The 19,709-nt window shown below is 49.4% G+C and overlaps 1 protein-coding gene across 2 annotated transcripts; it reads left to right on the top strand.

Annotated features, from left to right (window-relative positions):
• Window positions 1-225: 225 nt before the first annotated feature.
• Window positions 226-18,785, top strand: CCDC167 (coiled-coil domain containing 167). Of its 2 annotated transcripts, none has more exons than XM_073338535.1 (4): window positions 226-407; window positions 8,242-8,336; window positions 14,935-14,987; window positions 18,268-18,785. In XM_073338535.1, exons 1-4 carry the CDS (start codon window positions 369-371, stop codon window positions 18,369-18,371), a joined length of 291 nt encoding a protein of 96 aa, XP_073194636.1. In that variant the 5' UTR covers window positions 226-368; the 3' UTR covers window positions 18,372-18,785. The 2 variants fall into 2 exon arrangements, with proteins under 2 accessions (XP_073194636.1, XP_073194637.1); XM_073338536.1 differs by lacking the exon at window positions 226-407 and adding an exon at window positions 774-996.
• Window positions 18,786-19,709: the final 924 nt, after the last annotated feature.

Genomic DNA, 19,709 nt, shown 5'->3' with positions numbered 1-19,709 from the left:
GACCAAGAGAGAAGAGAGGCCTGATGCCAGAAGCAGAGGGGCGCCCTCCTAGACATAGGGTCTGAAAGGCTGCCCCTCCCTTCCGATGGTGGCTGCTTTAGCTAGGAACCCTTCACAAAGATGGCGGCGGGTAGCCCTCAAAAAGACGGCGGCTGTAGTTAGGCGTGCCCCTCACAAAGATGGCAGTTGCGTTCGGGCATGCCCCTCACAAAGATGGCGGCGACTGCCCTCACAACGGTGGCAGTTGCGTTACGGCATGCCCCTCACAAAGATGGCAGTTCAGGTGTCGTCCCCGATAGCGGGTTGGTACGTGGCCCGTACCAGTAAAGGGACCGTGCGCATGCGCAGTTGTGGCAAAGCGGAGGAAGATGGTTAAGAAGCGAGAGGGGCTGAGCGTCGCTCAAGAGGTGACAGCCCCTCCCCGGGACAGCTTGGAGCGGGGTCACTGGGGGATAGGCCAGGAGGTGTGCGTTGGGGGGCGAGAAGGGGGCACGGGGTGGGAGTGATGTGAGGGATAGGGGGTGAGGCGAGGTGGGAGCTAGCCTAGGGGGCAGGGGCGAGGTGTGGGCGGGGGTGAGGTGAGGCCCAGGGGGAAGAGGGGAGGGGGAGGGGATGAGTGGAGGAAGGGGCGGGGAAGAGGCGAGGTGTGGGGCAGGGGTGAGGTGGGGCCTAGTCTAGGGTGCACGGGCGAGTGGGGAGGTGAGGTGGGGGAAGGGGCGAGGTGTGGGCTGGGAGCAGGGGTAAGTGGGGGGTGAGGTGGGGATGCAGGGAGTGGATTGGTATGTGTAAGGGAAAGATCTTCATTGATGGGCTAGCCTGCCCCCCAAATCCATGGGGCCTCTCCTGCGGATTGTAGCTTCAAGAGTATCCCATACCTCTGGGACCATTTCTGCTCTTCCCCTGCAAACTGTGGCCCTGGCTGGTGCTGCTGTTTGGAGTTTTTCTGTCCTGCTGATGTCATGTTTCTGCTCTCCAACTTACTCCCTTCTGCCTTGGGTAGGGCTCTCCCTTGGAGGAGGCAGTGGTTTGCAAACACTTTTGGGGAGTGAGATTAAAAATCAATCTCTTCCTAATGAATAGGAGTACTTGTGGCACCTTAGAGACTAACAAATTTATTTGAGCATAAGCTTTGTGAGCTACAGCTAACTTCAAGAAAGTGAGCTGTAGCTCACGAAAGCTTATGCTCAAATAAATTTGTTAGTCTCTAAGGTGCCACTAGTACTCCTTTTTCTTTTTGCATATACAGACTAACACAGCTGCTACTCTGAAACCTGTTCCTAATGAATTAAAGAAATAGGCCAGAACCAATCAAATGAGATTCAGTAGAGAGAAATGGGAAGTGGAGACATAATCCAGTGAACACATACAAAACAGAAATACAGGTAGGGCAAAAACATCATTGAAAAGGCTTGTATTGCACTTTTTGTGTGCCACTGTGACCAAAAAAGCAAATGTCTTATTAAGCTCTATTTTTTTTTTATAGGAGTGTTGCGTGTGGTGGTTTTCTGCCCTGTTTAGCCCTATTTAGGCCTTTATTTGAGACAACAGTTTTTTCTGGGCACCATGTTTCACTGATAGAATTCAGAGGAGAGCAGTCCTGAATGAAAAAAGGTTTGGACAATAAGCCCTAGCAGAAAGGGTTCAGAGTACTGAGGATGTTTGGTTTGGAGATATGAGAGCCAAGAATAGACATGGTGGTAGTTTCCACCTCCATGAAGGCACATTATAAAGAGGACATGGCCTGATTATACCATCTGATCACAGATTGAGAAGTGATGGAGCTTTAGTTGCAGCAGGGAATTCTGGTTAAACATTGGAGGGTATGAGGAATCTTTTAACTCCAAAGAGTTTGGGTGATGAAACAAGCTGCTTTAGGATGGTGTAAAACCACCTTCGCTGGGGCTGTCAGAGGCTGAGACCTGAAACCTGTCTACCAGAGGGTGGTTTAAGGATATTGACTCAATCCTGCCACAATGATGGGGAAGGGACTAAGTGAGTGTCCCTTCTAACTACAAATGATTCTGTGAAAGGCAATTTTAAAAAAGGGATGAATTTGGTCTCTTTAAGCCAGATGGAGTGGGATCGGAGTCTTTGGTTTGAAATATGTGGACACCTTTCAGATGCATCTTCATCTTCAGCATTTAAACTTTCATTTAACACCACTACCTTCTAAGCCTCGGTGCTTGTGAAGAAAACCTTCCAAATAGGAATGGATTTGAGCTGATGCAAGACTCTTCCTGAGCCCTGCTCTAAACACAAAGGCACACTGCCTCAACTAAAAGTGTAATGTCAAGCAGATGCAACTTTGTGTGTGGATGCTCGTGCCAGGTTTAAGCCAATGCAAATATTTGAGCTTGCATCTATAAATTACAGATGCAAACCACATCAGTTTTAGCCTGGTTTAAAGGGATGTAACCAGGTCCTCACACAAAGTTGAATCCATTTGACATCATGCCTTTAGTTAAACTGTTTCAACTTCTGTACTTAGACAAGCTCAGGATCTTCCAACAGGCAGCCCCAGTGACAATGCTGCTATTCAGAACTTCCCTGAGCCCTAACAGCAGGAGAAATTAGCAAGACTCTGGCTGGTTTCATGGGCACTGTTCAGAATCTGGTAGGTGGTGGTTTAACTCTGCTTCTGCTTCGGAAAGTTATGAACGGCTGTGGTAGATACAGGAGCTAATTACATAGGGAAGGAAGGACCCCCCCAATGATGGCGAATAGGTGGGTGGTTGATGCCCTCACTCCCATCTCAGTAGCCACTGGGCTGGGAGAAATAGAGTTGGGCACCCAAATAACAAACAGGAGCCTGTAAGGTGGAGGTCCAAGAGAGAGGTAGCTCCTAGCCAAAAGTGATCTGAAAAATAAGTCCCTAGGAGGGGCCTGGGGAAAGCACCCTGGTAGGAATCCTAGCACGCTCCCTTCCCAATGTTTGGAGTAGATAGTGAGGGACTGAGCTGGTGGATCCTCCGTCTTCATTCTGTTGTATTGGCCTCTGGCTAGTAGGTGTCTGGTAAATGTTTTCAGCCCTGCTGGATGTACTATCTATTGTTGGTGAAATGATTTGCTGAAATGTAAAATTATTGTAAGACCATAGTGAAAATTGAAATAGGTCTATTAACCAAGAGGTTAGCATGTGAACCTAAACAAATTCAATCTCTGCTGGGCTGATATTAATAATCGAGCCTACAACAATGGATTCAGGAACCATTGACTAACAAATGGAGAGAAATGCCTTGAACCTGTTAGCAGATGACAAGGGACAAGACTGCTTCTCGGAGGTGATTTTCCCCCCAATGCTTTTGTTTGGCTTTGATCTGTTTTATGAGGGTCATGAGACAAAAACCTCATTACCTAACGCTGTTGGATGTTGGCATATGTGTGATATGGCTGTTTGCCAGCATCTTAATTAGGGGATTCATAAAGACAGAGGGCAGATGTCATTTCTTGAAAAGTGCTTTTAGCCTTTCTGCGAGGAAGAATGCTTTTATTAATTCAGTACAAAATGTATTAAAAAAGGATCCAATCCAACTCTGTAAGCAAAGCTGTTTCTTTCCTTTCCTGCCATGTACGAGAGGTTTTGGACTCCCTTCCCAAGACTGCCTGGGCAAATGAGATTTGTAACAAACATAAAGCCAATTTGGATTGAATCTGCCCCAAATCTCTGTATTTTCAGAGGTCTCCAGATGGCACATGTATGAAGCCAGAATTCAGTGCAAATTACTGTGCCTGGTGGTACCTCTCACGGCAAGGGATTCAGCTGGCTTCAGAATGTTCTGCAGCTTGCTTGTTATGTGCAAAACTGCTGGTCCCTCACCCCAGAGCTCCTTTCATAGCAGTTGATCAGATAGCAGGAGGGCAGTGGCTGTGCAGGTGAAGGGCAGCTGTGCGTGCTCTGATTGCTCTCTCAGTGCTGGTTATTAAACACCTGCTTCAGTTATTACTTTAAAGTGAGACTGCTACTAGTTGAAGCTGATGTTGACTTAAATGAAGTCCTCTGTCTGGCTATGGAACAAATAGAGCTCAGACAGCTATAATGTACACAACATGTGGGAAGCTTATCAGCCCAGTCCTGGAGGGGACCCCCTCTAAGGGCCATGGGGAGTAGGGGAAGGAGTGTGGTCACTGTGACCCATTCACTTCTTGGCAGAGGCTACCAATAAGGAGACCAATTGGTGTGAATTATATTGATGATCCTGTGTCCCACGAGGAACCTGGACCAAGAGTAACTCCTATGCAGCTTCATTTCATACGGGCCTCTGATAAGTCTATGGTTGTACCCTAGCTAACCTCTCCATGCATTCGTTAGTAGGAGCAAATGCTTTCCATCTACAGCAAGTTCAAACACACAGCTGTTTCTAGGAAAGCTCTGTGGAGAGTTGCCCCTGGGGATTTTGTGGAAGCTTTACCGTTTCTCAAGTTCTAAAGTTTTACAGTCTACTGGGCCCTTGGGAGATTCTCTGGCAGCCTTCAGAACAAGGGGTAATTCTCAACTGGGTTGCTTTCATTTCTTCCCCATCACTTACTATATTTTTTTCTTTTCTTTTGCTGGCAGCAAAAGGCCGTGTGGACTGTGCAGCCGGTGAGAAATACACATGCGCAGTGCCAGCTCCTGAGTCAAAAACCCCAAATGAGGCAATGGAGCTGCCATACTAGGATAGCTCATACACACAGCCTTCTGCCCATTTCTACTGCCATTCCTCTGACAATCTCTAAGCCCTTCACAAACAATTAAACCTTCCAATCCCCTCACCCTCGGGAGGTAGGTAGTAGTCCCCCAATTTACAGGTGTTGTCACCTGCCTCCAAGGTAACACAGGGAATCAGTGTTAGGGACAGGAACAGAACCTAGGAATCTTGATTCCAGTCTCTTCTTATACCCACTAACAAGGCAGAAGAACCAGGGAAAAGAAACAAAATGTCCAGAGGAAGGGATTTTGTTCCATCACGAATATTCCCCATTCTCTGTGTTCCTAGTGGAGATTATTTTCACCTGTTTGTGCCCCAGCCTCAACAAAGGGGTCAGCACAGCTCTGGGGAACATAATTTGTTGCTTCTGCAGGAGCCCAACTTTGGTTTTGATGAAATGATAAAAAATAGCTGGAACTTTTTAAACATAACTAAGAGTCTGGAGGATTTTAGTTGGTAGAAAGTCAAAATGTGAGGGAGTGGCACAAAATAAACTCTACTTACATCATATTGAATGGTGAAAGTGGTGAGTGAAGCGTGCACTGAGAGATGGAAAACAAAATGAGAGACATCCTTAAGGAAGAGCCAGTAGTTGGTGGCTTTGAGAGGGGAACGGAGAGCACAGGAAGGAGAAGAGACATTGGGAGGAAATGCTGGCCATGACTGATTAAGCATTGGTGCTAGCTGTTGACTACTCTGTTGTGGGGTTTGTCTAACTAGACTAAGATAAAAGGTGAACGTGTTAGCTGGCATGTGTTACGTGTTCTGTCTACACTATGCGTTAACACAAGTTAGTTAAAACACTTTAGGTAACACATTTTAAAAATGCGCCTTTTATCATCCCACTCGACACAAGCTGTTGGAGGGGTTTCTTTGATGAAGTGCTAATAATATAGTTGCTTGTTAAATATGACCACTCACTTCCCCCCAACCCAGGAAATCCAGACCATGTTCCCTGGATCAGTGCAAACTGTGGGCTGTATAGGATCAGGGAAAGCTGGTGTTCTTGCTGCCAGGAGGATCCACACAGTGTTTCATCAATGACAGCAAGGTCCCATCTCTCTGTATCAGTCTGTTGTCTCTAGTGTGGTACACAGATTGTAAGCCCCTTGGGGCAGGGACCATTTTTGGATCTGTGTTTGTACAGTGGCTGGTCCATGGCTCCTAAATGCTATGGAAATACAAATACTACTACTACTGACTTGGAAACTGCAGTCTGATAAGAAGCTGGGGGGCTTGAATCTCGCTGTTATAGGTGCCAAATTATTGTGTGTGGGGGCCAAAGGGATGTCTTGTGGCACCACCCCGCTGGAATTGTTGGGGGTGGGAACAGTGGTTACAAAATCCCACACCAGCCCTTGTGTTCCTGTCCCAGGCAGACCCTACGGTGCAAGAAGAGAAGCCACCTTTGGCCACCAGCTCCACCAAATCATAATTTGTGGCTAGTGGAAAAATTCTACTGCTGGTTCATGGTAGAAGGGGCAAGTGCTGCCTTGACTTCACCAGACTCCCCTGCTGCTGCCCTCTAATGAGCCCACTCAGTTACTGCCCTCATTGCCCTATGCTGAGTCTGGTCAACTGCACCCCTCTGCGTGAGCCTTTCTGTGCTTGCCCTGAGCAGAGTGAGAGAGAATTGTTAATTAGTCCAGGATTGAGTTGTAAGTGGTTAATCAGAGATCAGTGTCATTGATTTTCCTGTGTAATGATTGGTGGTAACATCCTTTCTCACTACCTTGGAAGGTGACGTGGTCTTCGAAAGCCAAGGCAGCTGGGTTTAATTCCACCAGGTTAATTTACACAGAAAACTGCTGTTCCCCAGCTTGCAGGTTCTAAAGTATCTCACCAGGTGAGAGCTAATTCTTCTGGCTGCTTGTCCCTCCTCAGCCCTGCTTCTGCAGCCTGCTGCTCATGCATAGCACAGGGTGTGGTGGAAGATGATTGCAATGGGGCTAGCAATGATTTCAAAGCTAGTTAATGTCAAAGGTCATGTTCTTCGTGGGATTTGCGTGTCACCTTGTCTAATTATCCCTGATATTTCTCCCACTGGACTGCAAGCGTGTAAGGCAGAAGTTTCCCTCTGGAAAGCTTAAAGCCCTGATTGCTGGGTTTGGAATAGCCAGGATTCCCTCCAGAATTGTTCAGCTGTGGTATAATTGATTCCTGGGGGAGTCGTTCCCGAACTCAAGCATGTTGGTCACCTCTGTTTGTGCTTCAGCCATTTGATTTTTTTTCTTCCTCTTTCCTTTCCTCCTCACCCCAGAATAAAGGCAGCTTCTTGGAAAATAAATTAACCTACTAATTAGATGACTAGCTTAAGTAGCTGCAGTAACTTCTTGCTGCACCGTGACTGAACCCAGATGCTTGGTGCAGTATGGCGATCTCTCAGCAGGGCAGAGGCAACGGGGATGGTTTTGGCCTTGCTCTACTCTACCAAATATTGGAGACCTCTGTGCTGAGCCTGTTTGTTCATCTGTGGTTCAGGATTTCTACAACTAGTCTGTGCTGGAGGCCATGGAGCTAACAGATTTTAATGAGGAATGTGACATCCGCTGCTCCCTCCCACCCCCCATCACACAGCCAGCCTGAAGTGCCTAATGCTGTCTTAGAATCTTAGCATATCAGGATTGGAAGGGACCTCGGGAGGTCTAGTCCAACCCCCTGCTCAAAGCAGGACCAACACCAACTAAATCATCCCAGCCAGGGCTTTGTCAAGCCTGACCTTAAAAACCTCTAAGGAAGGAGATTCCACCACCTCCCTAGATAACCCATTCCAGTGCTTCACCACCCTCCCAGTGAAAAAGTTTTTCCTAATATCCAACCTAAACCTCCCCCACTGCAACTTGAGACCATTACTCCTTGTTCTGTCATCTGCTACCACTGAGAACAGTCTAGATCCATCCTCTTGGGAACACCTTTCAGGTAGTTGAAAGCAGCTATCAAATACCCCCTCATTCTTCTCTTCTGCAGACGAAATGATCTTGTTTCCCATTAGCGTCCCTGACTGCTTGTTCCCCTTTGCAGCACTAATTCAGGGCCTAGTTCCTGAAGTTCTTGCCAGGATGAACAATCTCTCCCACTTGATCCCCTTCCTCACTATGTAAACATCCTTAGGTCACTTCTCTGCCCGTGGGTAAAGGGGCAAAGCCAAGGCAAATAAAGGAGAGGGACAGAATGAATGGAGGAGGATCAGATCTTAACAAGAGGCACTGGCCTCTACAGGCTCTTCAGCACTACTCCAGTTACAACTGGAGTTGATAGCCCAAGGATTTAGCACCCTAGCTGTGTGGGATGGAGAAGTACTGAATTCTTACAATGATAAATATCCATGTGCTGTGACGGCTGTGTCCCAACCAACTTACCCACCCGCTCCGCTCAGGCCAGGGAATCGGAGAGCCTCATGAAACCTATAGCTCAGCTGATTTTTAGGAGTGAGGTGGCAAGATACTGCAGTGGGGCTGCCACCCCGTCTCCTGAGCTGGGAAGGCTGGAGCTGCTGGGCTGTGGAGGGAAATCGGATGCCAGTGATGATTGTGGCTGCTGCTGTGTGTTTCAGATTGATGGCCTGGAGGAGAAGCTGTCCCTCTGCAGACAAAGCATAGAGGTGGTGGACCTTAAGCTGCGCAGAGAGGAGCTCAGTCCCGAAGGAAGGTACTGGTGATTCCCCTCTATTCAAACCCAGATAGTGATGCTGCAGGCTGTGTGCTCATGCAAACCACTGACCGTTAGCTTTGTTAGTAGTACCCAGTAAAACCCCTTTGCCAAAAGAACAGGAATTTGCCAGGCTGGGCCCCCTTTTTGGAGCTTGTTTAGGAATGGAGAGAACTGGTTTTCTTTCTCTTCCAGGGAGGTGGGGGGGTGACATGGTGAAAGTGCTGAGCTTGCCTTCAGCTTCCCTGTTTGCAAACCCTCTGTGCATGCAGCCCAAGCAATGCCCAGTCCAATTTACCCTGGTCTACACTACGAGTTTAGGTCAAATTTAGCAGCATTAGGTCCATTTAATCCTGCACCCGTCCACACGACCAAGCCTGTTTTGTCGACTTAAAGGGCTCTTAAAATCGATTTCTGTACTCCTCCCCGACGAGGGGTTTAGCGCTAAAATTGACCTAGCTGGGCTGAATTTGGCGTAGTGTGGACGCAATTCGATGGTACTGGCCTCCGGGAGCTATCCCAGAGTGCTCCATTGTGACCACTCTGGACAGCACTCTCAACTTGGATGCACTGGCCAGGTAGACAGGAAAAGCCCCGGGAACTTTTGAATTTCATTTCCTGTTTGGCCAGCGTGGCGAGCTGATCAGCACAGGTGACCATGCAGTCCTAGAATCGCAAAAGAGCCCCAGCATGGACCGAACGGGCGGTACTGGATCTGATCGCTGTATGGGGAGAAGAATCCATGCAGGCAGAACTCCATTCCAAAAGACAAAATGCCAGTATATTTGCCAAAATCTCCAAGGGCATGATGGACAGAGGCTATAACAGGGACACACAGCAGTGCCGCGTGAAAGTTAAGGAGCTGAAGCAAGCCTACCAAAAAACAAAGGGTGCAAACGGTTGCTCCGGGTCAGAGCCCCGTACATGCTGCTTCTATGATGAGCTGCATGCAATTCTAGGGGGCGGGGGTCCCTACCACTATCCCACCACTGTCCATGAACACCTGCAAGGGGGGAGTCTCACGCAACAGGGATGAGGATTTTGTGAGTGAGGAAGATGAGGAGGAGGAGAAGGTTGAAGATAGCGCACAGCAGGCAAGTGGAGAATCCCTTCTCCCCGGCAGCCAGGAACTGTTTATCACCCTGGAGCCAATACCCTCCCAAGGCGGGCTCCCGGACCATGAAGCCAGAGAAAGCACCTCTGGTGAGTGTACCTTTGTAAATATAATACAGGGTTTAAACGTGTTTAATGATTAATTTGCCCTGAAGACCTGGGATGCATTTGCGGCCAGTATAGCTACTGGAAAAGTCTGTTAACGTATCTGGGGATGGAACGGAAATCCTCCAGGGACATCTCCATGAAGCTCTCCTGGAGGTACTCTAAAAGCCTTTGCCACGTGGTGGGGGAAGGCCTGTTCATGCTGAGCTGTTTGCGTTTAGCTGAGAGGGATCTTCACTGATACTAGCCACACGGTGGGTTCCCCCTATCATCTTCATCCCAGAAGCTAGCGCAGATAAAAACACACTCGCGATGACATGTTCTCAGAGCTCATGCAGTCCTCCTGCACTGAAAGAGCTCAGCAGAATGCGTGGAGGCAAACAATGGCAGAGAAAAGCGTTAAATGAATGCGCTGAGAGGAGGGAGGAGGAGGCAGGGTGCAATGTTGAGCCTAATGGAGGAGCAAACTGACATGCTCAGGCGTCTGGTGAAGCTGCAGGAAAGGCAGCAGGAGCACAGACCACCGCTGTAGCCCCTGTATAACCTCCTGCCCTCCTCCTCAAGTTCCATATCCTCCTCACCCAGAGGCCCAAGAATGCGGGGAAGAGGCTACGGGCACCCAGCCACTCCACCCCAGAGGAATGCCCGAGCAACAGAAGGCTGGCATTCAATAAGTTTTGAACTGTAGTGTGGCCTTGTCCTTCCCTCCTCACCCACTCCTCCTAGGCTACCTTGCGAGTTTTCCTCCTATTTGTGTGATGAATTAATAAAGAATGCATGATTTTGAAACAATAATGATTTTATTGCCTCTGAAAGCAGTGATTGAAGGGGGGAGGTCAGTTGGCTTACAGGGAAGTAGAGTCAACCAAGGGGGCCAGGTTTTCATCAAGGAGAAACAAACAGAACTGTCACACCGTAGCCTGGCCAGTCATGAAACTGGTTTTCAAAGCTTCTCTGATGTGCAAAGCGCCCAGCTGTGCTCTTCTAACCGCCCTGGTGTCTGGCTGTGCGTAATCGGCTGCCAGGCAATTTGCCTCAACCTCCCACCCTGCCATATACATCTCCCCCTTACTCTCACAGATATTGTGGAGCGCACAGCAAGCAGCAATAACAATGGGAATGTTGGTTTTGCTGAGGTCTAACCTAGTCAGTAAACTGCACCAGCAAGCTTTTAAACATCCAAAGGCACGTTCTACCACCATTCTGCACTTGCTCAGCCTGTAGTTGAACTTCTCCTTACTACTGTCCAGGGTGCCTGTGTATGGCTTCATGAGCCATGGGAGCAAGGGATAGGCTGGGTCCCCAAGGATAACTACAGGCATTTCAACATCCCCAACGGTAATTTTCTGGTCTGGGAAGTAAGTCCCTTCCTGCAGTTGTTCAAACAGAACAGAGTTCCTGAAAATGCGAGCGTCATGCATCTTTCCTGGCCATCCCACGGTGATGTCGGTGAAACGTCCCTTATGATCCACCAGTGCTTGCAGCACCATTGAGAAGTACCCCTTGCGGTTTACGTAGTGGCTGCCAAGTTGGTCCGGTCCCAAGACAGGGATATGCATTCCGTCTATCGCCCCACCACAGTTAGGGAATCCCATTGCAGCAAAGCCACCCACTATGACCTGCACATTTCCCAGAGTCACTACCCTTGAAAGTAGCAGCTCAGCGATTGCTTTGGCTACTTGGATCACAGCAGCCCCCACAGTAGATTTGCCCACTCCAAATTGATTCCCGACTGACCGGTAGCTGTCTGGCGTTGCAAGTTTCCAGAGGGCTATCACCACTCGCTTGTGAACTGTGAGAGCTGCTCTCATCTTGGTATTCTTGCGCTTCAGGGCAGGGGAAAGCAAGTCAAAGTTCCATGAAAGTGCCCTTACACATACGAAAGTTTTGCAGCCACTGGGAATCATCCCAGACCTGCAACACTATGCTGTCCCACCAGTCTGTGCTTGTTTCCCGGGCCCAGAATCGGCTTTCCACGGCATGAACCTTCCCCATTACCACCATGATGTCCAAATTGCCAGGGCCCGTGCTTTGAGAGAAGTCTGTGTCCATGTCCCCATCACTGTCGTGATCACGCTGCCGTCGCATCCTCGCCTGCTTTTGCAGGTTGTGCACGTACTGCAGGATAATGCGCGAGGTGTTTGCAATGCCGATAACAGCAGCGGAGATCTGAGCGGGCTCCATGCTTGCCGTGGTATGGCGTCTGCAGGAGAGCAGAGTTGCAACGGAAGCGGTGGATGACGACGGATGCCACGAGAATAGATATTTATACAGAACGACGAGAGGACCCGCGAGGTGGATTCATGGCACCAGGAGAGCGTGGAAGTGGTGGATGACGGTGGTTAGCAGTCCTACTGCACCGTCTGCTGGCAGCAGTAAGGCGTCTCCACGGAAAAAAGATGTGAAATTATTGTCTGCTGTTGCTTTCATGGAGGGAGGGGCAACTGACAACATGTACCCAAAACCACCCGCGACAATGTTTTTGCCTTATCAGGCATTGGGAGCTCAACCCAGAATTCCAATGGACAGCGGAAACTGCGAGAGAGCTACTCACAGTGCAACGCTCCGAAAGTCGACGCTAGCCACGGCACTGTGGAGGCACTCTGCCGACTTAATGCACTTAGTGGGGACACACACGATTGACTGTATAAAATTGCTTCCTAAAAATCAACTTCTATAAATTCAACCTAATTTCGTAGTGTAGACATACCCTCAGTTTCCAGAGTTTGGACCCCAGCACTGATAGGAAACAGCTGTGTGAGCTGGACAGATGTTCTGGGTAGCAGCATGCAACTGATCTTGCCTAGCCCACCTGAGCTCAGAGGTGCAGTAACTAGTGTGTGCTAAATATTCAAAGCACCCTAAGCCAAATCCTAGGTGGAATCCAGTCAGAATAATCCTAAGGGGACTGAATTTTGACTCCATCCACCATGATATGTTTGCATGGGGACCTGGTTGCAACAGGCATCCTGGTGATAGCCTAGAGTGGACCTAACTATGTCTCTCAACAGTGCAGTGAGATGGTTAGTTTCCATTTCCACTCCCCAATGGAACCTTGCAGTAATTTGGTCCCGCTAACCCTAGTAGTGCTATCAGCAGAGCCTTTCCCTGAATGTGATCACCCAGCCTCAGCCATGTCCTGGCTGAGACCTGTTTCTTCCATTTGTTAGCAGCCTATTGCTCCCCTCCTAACAGAGAAAGTGAGCCATCAAGTCTAGGCACAGGAAGAGAGCAGCCCACCAACTAGATCCTGTCAGCCCATTGTTCCATCTAATTTATTCTTCAGAGCTCAGCCCAGTTCTAGGTGTCCCAAGCAATGTGCTTTTACCACTTCCCTTGAGAAACTCTTTCAGACTTGCCATTAAGTTCTTCTATTCAGCCTAAATGTTCCTGGGCTTGGTTTCTCCCCATAACTCCTAGTTTTCCCCCATAGGTTATCATGCTCAATTTCTCTCCTTTCTCAGAGTTTTCTGTCTCCTCTCTCCCCACTTTTTCAGTCCTTATCTCTCAAAATTCTTTTTGTCCTGAGTTAAACTCTTCCTTGTATGTCACATCACCCAGCACCTTCTATGCCCTCCCTCAAGTTACGTCAGTCTCTTTCTGTTAATGATGTGACCAGAAGCCCCAACCTTACAGTGACCCACTGACTATCTCCCCTGCCCTCAAATTCAATGTATTGCCACTTATCGTTACCCTGAGTTCAGCCTTTCAGCCAGTTCCCAATCCATGTGATAAGGCTCCTGTCCTTAGAACAAATTTGTCAGGAGAGGTGCCCAGGTCTGTGACATCCAGTCAGTCTTCTGCCAAGGAAGTGACCAAGCTTGGCCGCTCATGCTTCTGCTAATGTCTAGCTATCTCCAGATTTTTTTTTTTTACTGTTTGTCCCATGAGGGAAGCTATTGACCTGGTGAGCCTAAATCACTGGGATAGGTCTGCTTTCCAATTTTGCTCTCCGCACCCTCCAAATAAAGCCTGACTGGATTCATAGTAAGTTTAGTGTCTCATTGCCTGGGCTCCGTGTCATTCAGTCCTGCAGAGCTGCATGTGTTCAGCTTGGCCATGCTTTTTAAACCGTCTCATTTCCTTCCTAAGCATGAGAGCCTTTCCCCTTGATTTCTCTAGCTAGGCAGGCTTGTAAGCAGGGATACAGCAGCTCAGCTACTTTGGAATCTGCACTCTGCATTTCCTTTTCCCCAGTGTATTTCAGAGTCCTTCTTTTCCTCTCCTGCTATTAATGCACCCTGCTTTATTACAGCCCTTCTCTCTTCCCTTAATGAACTGTACCATAAGGCTTGGATCCAGCTGAAATACAAGTGCCTGCTTTACCCTAAAGGGCAACAAACTGCCCTCTGACACAATGCCACAGGGCCTCCCTGGAGCAGGGAGATAGATAATTTGTTGTGTGTTTGTTCACACCCCCCCCCAGCTGCTGCAGCTTTCAGGCCTTTAAATTGTGGATTAATCAATCATTGTGCAGATGAATATACAGGGTTTTCAATCACCCTGAATTGTGTGATACAGCTGGTTCTTACTGCAATCAGACAGCTCCTTTGCCTGAGCCATTGGGGAGTTTGTGCAAAATGGGGGCCTTGGAAGCAAAGTGAAGAATGTTTCAATCTTTGGCTCTGAAATGTGGGAACAACATGGGGCCTGTGATCTGGTGAGCAGAGTCAGGGAGTTCTCTTCCAGACTCTGTACCAAGGCAATTCCCTCCTTTTCAGAGTGGTGGGAGAGGGGCACTGTGAGGCTTCATGTGTGCGAGACCATCTGTGAAAGTGCAGAAGCTTATTTGTATCCAGGGGTGTTTTGACAGGCCTGAGCCTCCACATGCCCTATTCCCAGGGCCAGGCACTACTTTTCTTTGCTTTCCCAGAGCATTCTGAACAGCCCAGCCTGTGGGCATTTTCCTCACTGGATCAGAAGAGCTCATGTCTTCCCTAGGGAAGCCAGAGCTGCAGGGATGTGATCACCTACTGTACGAGGCCCTGCCTGTTCCTGGAGCGGACATCAGAGCCTCTTGCTCCAGAGGGAGCAGCTATCCCAGTTACTTGGAAAGGCATTTCCCCTGTGTCAGGTGGGAGTTGCTTTTTAGCCAACCCTGCAGCACTGTCCTAGTGTTCAAACAGGCTGCCCTGAAGTGGGTGTCTTAGCTACCATTCATGCACAGCAGTCTCCAGGGAGGAAGACTTCTAACCCTTTGGACCCTCCCCTTCTGCAGTAAAGGGATGACAAGCTGCCAGCCCCCCCCCAGGAGAATGGTGGAGGGTCTCATTTTGTGTACAGCCCAGAACTCCTCTTTTGGGGCAGAGGCTTTCCACCACCCTACTGCAGAGCAATAACATCTGCCAGTGTGTAACAAGGCTGCATCTTCTCATTACAGAAAGTCACTGGAGAGAGAGAGAAGCCTGCTCCTGACCAAAGCTGAAACCTATGGTAAGGCCATCTTTCAATCTAGCCACTCAGAGCGAGCAGCAGCTGGGCAGGATAAGTGCAGTGCAGACTGTGGTCAGCTTCCCATTTAAACTCCTGCCCCACTCTCTGATTTGCCTTGGAGCTTGGGCTCAGCCAAAAAGGGACTTGGAGGGAGAAGTTGAGGCAGATCTATTCAGCTGCTTTTAATCTGAGAGCAGGCGCCTGCTCAGGTATCCCATAGCAGGGACCAGCCTGAGGCCCGTTAAAGGGGTCTGGCTTTGCAGGAAGTGCTGCACACCTGCCCTCTGGAAACCAGACCCCTTTAAGGCCATCTCAAGTTGGGGACCTAAGAGCACTCGTGTCTCTTGAAAGTCTTGGCCAGCAAATTGGCCTCCTCCTGTCTCAGTCCGAGAGTCACCACAAAGGTTCAAAAAATAAAATTCAGTGCACCTGAAACCTCATCCAAATGCACAGTAGAAAACCATCCGGCAGGCTTCTACTCACATGAGTGTCTGCCCCATCTCTAGTGGCTCAGGCCCCAGGCTGTCCCTGGAGGGCACATCAGTCTGCACTGATGCAGCTGGAGCCAGAGCCAGCTCGGGGAAGGCTGAGCATCCTGCCCTCCCCATCCTATACCCATCCCCCCAATGGACTCATGTGAATGTGGCGTAGCCAGAGTCCCTCTCAAGTACTCTAGGCATGCACCATGGGTCAACTGCTGGACTCCTTCCCCCCAATCACCAGCTTTGTATGTGGTGCAGTCCCCTGCACTTTCTGTTCCAATCTCCAGCCAGGAAGTGTGTTTTCCTCCCTCTCTCTTCTGGGTGTCCTGCACAGGAACTGTGTGGCATTAGGCTGCCCTCTGCTGGCAGAATTGAGGTTTTTTTGTAGCCACACAACTCTTAAACTTTTCCCCTCATCAGGTTCTGACACAAGGCTTAGTTAGATTCATTGGAGTCTTACCTGAGGCCTGCGGGCCTGATCCTGAAAGGGGGCTGCATGCCCTCCCTGCTCCTTGACATCAGTGGTAACTGGGGACACTTATTCCCTTGCAATGCCAGGGTCTGCCTGTAGCATCCTGTGCAGGGATGTTGGAATTGCTGAGCAGAGTTGCTGTGGTTGCATTAGTCAGCGCCCACTGCTCCTAGTTCCTCCCCGGGCAGAGGCATCAGTAGATGATTCCTGAGGCTCTGCTGCTGCATCACTGAGATTGATCCTCAACGGGTTTGTCCGCCATGTCGATCCAGACTCCTTGAAGTGAGTGAACGTGTGGGGCTTTCCCAGAGTGAGGGAGCTACTGGCAGCATTCCCTCATTGACACAGCAGCTTATCTGTGCAGTCCCCAGCGCACAGGCGGGTGTCAGCCATGCAGACAGGGAAGCTGCATAGAAAGCTGCCATGTGTCTTGTGCTGAGTACTGTACCCAGCACAAGGGGGCCTTGAGTTTTGATGCCTCCTCCTCTCCCCACTCTGCAACTTCCGTCTGAATAACTAGGCTGGGCTCAGCAAAGCCCGAGGTAAGGTTTACAACCTGTCGAAGGAAGGAAGAGACCAAGCTTTGTCTTCAGCCCAGGCAGCAGCAAGGATTGGCCTATCACCCACTTTGAGCAGGGTGTGGGATGCTGGCAGCAGCTGGGATATTGTGGAACTAACAGGCAAACCCTTTTCTAGATTAGCCCTTCCCCTGTCTTCAGGACACATCTGACAGAACTCCGGATCCACAAACTGTCACTAAGCCGAGGGCAATTGGAGGGGACGCAGTGCGCTGAGCAAGCGGGGCTTGTGGGAGTTGAGAATTAGGACTCAGCCATGGGGTAGAGCTCATTACTCATTGTTACAGTAAGATTGCAGGGGGGGTCATGTGGGTAAAGCAGATTCAGACAGACCTGCTGCTGCACTCAGAACAAACAGCATCACCAATGAGCCCCTTAACAAGTAAGCACTTCTCGTAGTTTAACCTCCCCTTGTGAAGTCAGCTAGCAGCACAATGGTCCCTAAATAGACTGGATTCCCTGTGGCTGTTCAGCAGGGTGTATACAGCAGACCCAGTGCCACACTAAACACCCCTGCAAAGAGCTGAAATCCTGCTCTAGGAACCCATCACAGGGTAGGGGCTTGCCTGTCAAATGCTAATAGCTTACAGCTGCTTCAGAAAAATCCTGCAGGAGAGAGGACAGGACTGGCCTAGAGAGAACTTGGATCTAGTAAAGCAGAGAATCAGTATTCAGGACTCCTGGGTTCTGTGCTCTGCACTCTTGGCAGCCACCTACTGTCCCTGCCCCTCAGTCCCCCTTTGTCAGACAGGGCAGTGATCCCCACCCATCTTCACAAAGCATGTTGAGATCTCAGGCTGTGTGGCACAAAATTAGCGTTGAGCAGAATTCAAATGCTCCTTCAGACAAGTGCACTAGGCTCTGAACTACCGTGTGTGCTGCCTGTCTATCTTGCACTGCCAAACTCCTTTCCCAGCCCACAGGGGTTATCCGCCTGGAATCAGCAGTGTCGAGCAGGGAGGGATGGATCTGTACTAGTGAAGTGCCAAGGAACTGTTCAAAGGTGATACAATGTAAAGATCATTAACTGCTTCTGCACAGGCCACAATGCCTATTTTGTAGGAGACAGCAAAAGACACCTATTAGAGCAGCTGACTGTATGTGCGGCTGCCAGAGCTTGAGATGTGTACGGAGTTGTGGCCCAGGTCCTGATTCAGATGGTCACAGGGAAGAGTCAGGAGCCCAGCTGGGGCAGTGACACAAAGAGGTGGTGTTGGTTTTATTTCCCATGTGAAGTTAGTTAGTGACTGGTGACAGGTGCTAGACAGTGTCCTGCAGAGATCCATGTACAGAACAGGTACAGCACTGGCAGCTGTCTTTATAACCACCCTCCCACACCCTTCTCCAGAAAATGAGGGAGGCATTCTATCTCCAGAGCCCATTCAGGCCTTGGCCTTCAACAAGGGGTGATTTGTACAATGAGGCTACCTAGCCAGCAGTAGGAATTGGACTGAGGCCAAACCCCTATTAGCGGATACCTTTCAGACACTACTGAACTGGGCGGGAGGCCTCTCTCTGATCTTGTGCCTGTCCAGTCCCTCACAACGAGGGGCAGTTTGAGTAGCAGAGCTCTGCATGTTTACAAGGAACTAGACTAGAGCAAAGCACCTGGCAGGTCGCAGCAGTCGGATGACCTTGCAAGGAGTTTCCCTCCATGAGTGAGGAAAAGGGGGTTTGCTGTTCCTTGGAGCAACGGGTGGCAGCAGGGGAAGCGGCATCTTATATGCTGGTTTGGTTTTGTTTTCCAGAGAAAGAACTGAAAGTGCTCCGTAAGGAAAATCGCAAGAATGCAGCCATTGCAATGGCCATAGTACTGTTGATTATTGTTGTTTACACCTGCTGGACAATGTAATCACGGTTCTCACGACTGACCACAGGGCTCCACTGCAAAGACCTCTTCCTTCAACCGATGTGCCTCCCACCCAAGGGCCTGGTCAGCTTTTCAAACCGTTAGTCACCTGCAGTCTTCACAGCCTGGACAGCCTTATCTCTGGCAGCTGAGGATCTTGAAGGCAAAGGGAAGCTACAGACACAGAACAAGTGGGTTTGGAGAGCAGACAAGTTCAGCTGGAGCTGTCTCCTCCACACACTGTCCTGGGGGGCCCATGGAACAGAGAATGCAAATTAATTTCAGGGGGATGAATGACCCAAGTTCCCCTTTTCCTAGTGGGCTCTCTCTGTTCCTTGCTGCTCACTACAAGGTTTTGGAGCCTGAAATCATCACTGCTCAGCCCAGTCAGAACCTGGGAAAGCTTCCCTCTTACTGTACTTCAACCCTGAGCTGAAGGGACCAATCTCTAGAGCTCAAAGGGGCATTCAGTCATTGTGCCTCTCTCCTGTGATTGCCAAAAATCCCCATGTGTAGTAAAGTGCCAGTTACAGGGACACTTTTCAAAATATCTTCCCGCTAACCTGTCGGGAGCCAGAGGAGTCACTACCTGAAAATGGGGTCTTGGGGGTGGTGTTTTCCTGCTGCTCAGCCAAATGAACTAAGAGGGCAGGAAGAGAATAGCAGTTCCTAACCCTGGGTGTTGGTGTGTATCTATGTACAGCCCCCTTGAGGCAGGGCCCAGCAAAGGGAACTGCCATTTCAGAGGGATAGTTCTGGGACATCAAGGATCAAAACTCATTGACTTAATGGCAGGGGCACTCTGAACTCAGGGCTGAAGCTGTATTGTTTTTTAAATAAAGTCCTTTGAACATACGAAAGAGCAAATGCATCTGCCTGTAGCCTTCCCCTGCCTGTGCACTTCCTGCAGCTGGAAATCTCACCAGTCAGCAACCAGATGGCTAGTATGAGGCCCTTCCCTCAAGGCTGTGTCGGCCTGGCTGTAACACCATGACTTCAGAATGCACCATCCCATCCGTTCCAACATGGCAGGGAATATTCTAGTCATCAGTGGGCAGAATCCTAATGATTTTGCTGAAAATCAGAACAAACAAATGGGGCTACATTGAGCCCTTGACATCTGGTTAGCAGAACTACCAGCTTCAACCACCTGTAACTGTTTATAGAGCAAAGAATTGGTTGATGGCAGCTATTAACACATGCCAGTATAACACCCCCCCTCATTTTAGCTCTGCCCAGCCTCCCAATATGGTTTAAAAACATCTCTACTCTGAAAGAGGAGGGGGCACACGGAGCACCTGGCATGGGGGTAATAAGGGGTGGGTTACAGCAAGTCCCTGA

This window comes from Lepidochelys kempii, chromosome 3 (genome assembly GCF_965140265.1).
Source record: "Lepidochelys kempii isolate rLepKem1 chromosome 3, rLepKem1.hap2, whole genome shotgun sequence".
Lineage (NCBI taxonomy): Eukaryota > Metazoa > Chordata > Testudines > Cheloniidae > Lepidochelys > Lepidochelys kempii.
The sequence above is the reverse complement of the archived record's forward strand: the minus strand, read 5'-3'. Positions and strand labels throughout refer to the sequence as shown.

Coding starts and splice junctions, on each gene's coding strand:
- CCDC167 (XM_073338536.1), top strand. CDS start 832: ATGGGGCCTCTCCTGCGGATTGTAGCTTCAAGAGTATCCCATACCTCT. Junction 8,337..14,934: donor GAGCTCAGTCCCGAAGGAAG/GTACTGGTGATT, acceptor TTCTCATTACAG/AAAGTCACTGGAGAGAGAGA. Junction 14,988..18,267: donor GACCAAAGCTGAAACCTATG/GTAAGGCCATCT, acceptor TTTGTTTTCCAG/AGAAAGAACTGAAAGTGCTC.